The following is a 4273-nucleotide window of genomic DNA, read 5'->3' on the forward strand; positions in this document are numbered from 1 at the left end:
GGTTAATTATCAGTGTCTCAATCAGTATAAATATTATTCTGTCCTAAGAGGGAGCTCAAATGGTCCACCTATAAACTCCATTTCCTCTGGCCTCAATTGAACCTTTGTCACTCAGGTTTATCCAACAGAGGGACAACTTGCGCCACTGGACTACAAGGATTCACTTTCCTGGATACTGCAATATATGCAATCCCATCGTAGCTATTTTTCCACATCTCAATTACACGTTTTGGCTTTGTTTTACTCTTGCACTTTTTGTCTTTCTACAATGGGAATGACAAGAAGACGTGTTTAGAGATATATAGGAATCGAACTCGAAACTTTACGGTCTCGGAGAGGATTCCATTGATTTAAGGGGTGATATTACTTAGCTACTAATGGAAAGCAACTTAGCTATGTATCCTTTCCTTCATCGATTTTAACCTGCCTTGCCCCACCAATGCTTTAAATTTCCTTCAACCCAAATTCTTTTGTCCCCTCCTCTGTCGCAATCGACATTTTTGGTGTAACAAAAGATCATTGTAGTGTGATTGCTATATACATTGTTAGAAAAGGAAGGATTTGATGTTAATAGCTTTGATTTTATTCATACTATGTCATTGCAAGTGTACATACAAATATATACGGTATGTACTTAGAGAAGAAAAAGAATCAGGATCAAAGGCATTTTAGAATAATCTCTCTTCCAAGAATGGTATAAAATCAAGATATACCCATTCACATCTCCATCTTCAGCAGATTGCTAGCTTCAATGGTGCCTGCCAAAATTAGTGTAACATCTTTTAGAATGAATATATTACTCTTACTAGATAATGGAGGGCAGAGGAATTTAGGAACAGGGAAAAAAATCTTTATTATATCATTAAGCTTTTTAGATTAAAAGCTAGTATGATTAACAATCATAATCATCAAGATTATTTGATTGCGAGAATCATACAGTACCTAGAGGGACCCATTTCTATGCCACCAATTGGGAATAAATGGCCATTATGTCTTTATACAGTCAATATGTTTTGCATCTTTGATTGCTTCCTCTTTAAAAAGAAAATAGTTGAGAAAATTATAGTCATTGAAAAGATCACTGGTTTTGATCATTTAGAAGAAAAGATAGAAAGTTCCCTGTGACCAGCTTTTCTTCCTTCATTTCAATCACAAACAAAACAATGATATTTATTTTTTATTTTTCCTAAAGCAAAATCATTAGCATTGGTGGGGAAAAATTGGGTCTCCATCACTGGCAGTTAAACCCACTTTGCTTTATTTTTAGCCTTATGAAAATTATCAAAAAACAAATAAAGTGAAGATTGACAAGACATGTTAACTCTAACTGTAAATGGCTGAGTTGGGAAGGATGTTGATCTACCTTGCTCAAATGCTACGTTGTAAAGATTTTGTAGATCAGCATCCCACGTTGATGAGGGCTGAATATGCTGCAATAATTAAAATGAAATTATGATCTAGACAAGGTAAATTATACCATGTGAAATTAGAGACAAATATAAGAAACACCAAGCGTATATAAGACTTTACAGTGAAGCAAGAAGAGTCAAGGAACATTTCAGGGATTGATCGAGGAGAACTGATGGTTCTTCTAAGCCCCATATCAGGAGGATTTATCCCCACATCCAATCCGCAACATGTCACTAGCTGTTGTTGTTGCTGTTGCTGTACTTGATTAAATTGAAGATAGGCACGATTAGTCATATCTGACGACATCCCAGAAGCTGGAAAATTGGTCGCCCAAGCAGGAAATGCCTGCTGATTGATACAAGAAGTGTTCAGTGTAACACTACAAAGTTACCAGTACTTAAAAGTTTTCAAAAGTTTTGCTTGAACTTGGTGAAATGATTCTTTACCTCTTTGGCAAATAAGTTATCAACGTTAAAGTCAAGCCTCGGATTGACAGCAGCTAGTTTCATGGACAAGAACTGTTGATGGAACATATCATCAAGACTCAATCAAGAATTTTAGATATATGCAAGTAAATGAATGTATCTGAACAAGGGTAATTAATTACCTCTACTTGTCGTTGAAGAGATTGAACATAGTTAATGATTTCGTCAAGCATGCCTGCCTTTCCTGTGATTTTGTTGCATCCTGGCACCAAATCTTGCAGATACTTCATTCTCTCGCTAATTTTTTCCCTTCTGACCTGTAAAACTTATATATATGAGAAAGGATAGCTTAAAGAAAATCAATGGAGGGCTATGCCTAAAGAAGGTCCCTTCCTACTCACTCTTTCAGCTAAGCTATGGCTATCGGTGGCTTGACCCCTACGTGCCCGGACATGAATGTAATCTGGCTTTTGAACCTCAGTTACTTTTGAATTATCCTTGGAAGTCTCTGCAGAATTTTCTTTGTTACTGTTTTTGCTGGTGCTACTGCTTTTGTTATTTTTTTGTGTGTTCTTTGACTCTCCATCCTCTGGACATCCTTTGATCCTTTTGCCCCTGCTGTCATCTTCTGCAACAACCTATACATGCCCAGAAAGATTCTTTCGGTACTAGGCAGAACAAATTAAACCAAGCAATACCATGCGTCCTTTAAGATCCTGTTGCTTCTTAATTACACAATATTATCTAATAGAGCTTGTCATGAGAAAAATATTGAATAATGCAAGCTAAAAAAGAGCCGAGCACCCAGTACAGAGTGAAATCAAGAACCAAATTTTTTTTGAAAGAAAAAGAGCAAAGAAAGAAAAGAAAGTGAAAAAGATGAATAAAGAACTTTGCGCAGAGGTTTAAAGGAACATGTTAATTAAGCACACTAAAACACACCTTTGTGCTATTCTGCACTTTATCAACCTTTCTCTTCTTCAAACACTCTCTGGCAACGCCAGAATTCAACTTCTCTGACAAAACAGGCTCTCTGCCTTCGGCCAGAACCTTAGCATTCGTCGCAGGTGCCACCACAGCTGGTGGACAGCTAGAAGTACTAGAAATAGCGCAATTGACATCAAAACCGGACCCATTATAATTCCCATATCCACAAGGGCCAAACCCCACCAAATCAGACCAGCCATTATCCATCAAAGAAGGGTCAGGCTTCACAGACCGGGTCACGACCTCACCTAGATCACCTTGAAAGCCCTGATGCTGTTGCTGCAACTGAAACACCCCACTCAAATCACCAAAAAAACTCTGTTGCTGCTGCTGCTGTTGTTGTTCTTGTTGCCATTTAAAGCGAGCCCTTTGTCTCTCAAGCACTGTCATGTCCGTACTGTGCAGCATCTCGGGCAACAATGCTCTATTCATGGTCCCGAACAACCAAGCGATGGAGAGGTACAAAAGCCAAAAGAAAGAGAATGAGACACACACACACAAAAGAAAGAACACAAAGGTTAAAGATTAGCAGTGGTTGGTTGCTGCTAATGTACGCGGGGAGGGAAAGTGAAACTAGTAGCAGTTCAGTTTTGTAGTGTGAGAAACAGTAGTGACACGAGTCATAGACGAAGTACATACACTGTTGCAGATGTGGGCATGTATGGATACGTGTGTGAGGAAAGGGTATTTAGATATTGGAGGTTTCAGGTTTCGAGTGGAACCAAAAGAGAGAAGGAAAGAGGAAATAATGTGAAGGGTAAAGGGAGAGAGAGGGAAGCGCGGGGTATATATAAATGGCTGAGAAAAGGTGGCCGGAATCTGACAACTGCTGGCCGGGGTTATTGTGAGAGAGAGAGAGAGAGAGAGGGGCAACTGGGGCAGAGAGCCATCGAATGTATCCATAACCAGAGGCCGTGGGAGATGGGTCCCACTGACATGACCGCCACGTGGGTGTGTCCAAGCACCAGAAAACGGCGCAGGGTTGGCGTGCCTTGGGGTAATCCTTCGTGACGGGGTTTGGTAATAGCAGTCAAATACATACATACATACAACACAAATGTTATACAAAAACTTTGCTATTCAACAAGAATATTTTTTTTTTTATTTGACTCTTATAAGATTTAGGCTGCATTTGTCTCACTTAAAAAATAATAATAATAATAATTAAGTATTAAATTTTAAAAAGGAAGTAATTTTTTTTTAATTTAAAGAGTATTTTTTATTAAAAAAATAATTTTTTATAATTTTTTTTGTTAGATAATAAAAAATATTATTTTTCGTGAAACAATCATAACAATAAAATTAAAAATTTTTATAAATTTAAAAACAACTTAAATGTAACTAAATTACGTTAAATAGTTTATTAGAGCAAAAAGGAAAATATATTTTTTTAATTTTTAAAATTTAATACTTATAATTATGAATAATTTTAAATTAATAAACATATATTA

General features: G+C 37.0%; 1 protein-coding gene across 2 annotated transcripts; it reads right to left on the minus strand.

The window, feature by feature from the left end:
* Positions 1–560: 560 nt before the first annotated feature.
* LOC110664811 (transcription factor bHLH63) lies at positions 561–3681 on the minus strand. 2 transcript variants are annotated; one of them, XM_021824671.2, is made up of 7 exons: positions 2778–3681; positions 2237–2473; positions 2018–2152; positions 1857–1928; positions 1531–1758; positions 1364–1430; positions 561–758 (listed from the first exon to the last, which is right to left on the minus strand). In XM_021824671.2, the coding sequence occupies exons 1-7, from the start codon at positions 3252–3254 to the stop codon at positions 718–720; spliced, it is 1257 nt and encodes a 418-aa protein (XP_021680363.2). In that variant the 5' UTR covers positions 3255–3681; the 3' UTR covers positions 561–717. The 2 variants fall into 2 exon arrangements, with proteins under 2 accessions (XP_021680363.2, XP_021680364.2); XM_021824672.2 differs by having other exon boundaries at positions 1531–1755; positions 2778–3680.
* Positions 3682–4273: the final 592 nt, after the last annotated feature.

The sequence above is a fragment of the Hevea brasiliensis genome, chromosome 1 (assembly GCF_030052815.1).
Source record: "Hevea brasiliensis isolate MT/VB/25A 57/8 chromosome 1, ASM3005281v1, whole genome shotgun sequence".
Classification (NCBI taxonomy): Eukaryota; Viridiplantae; Streptophyta; class Magnoliopsida; order Malpighiales; family Euphorbiaceae; genus Hevea; species Hevea brasiliensis.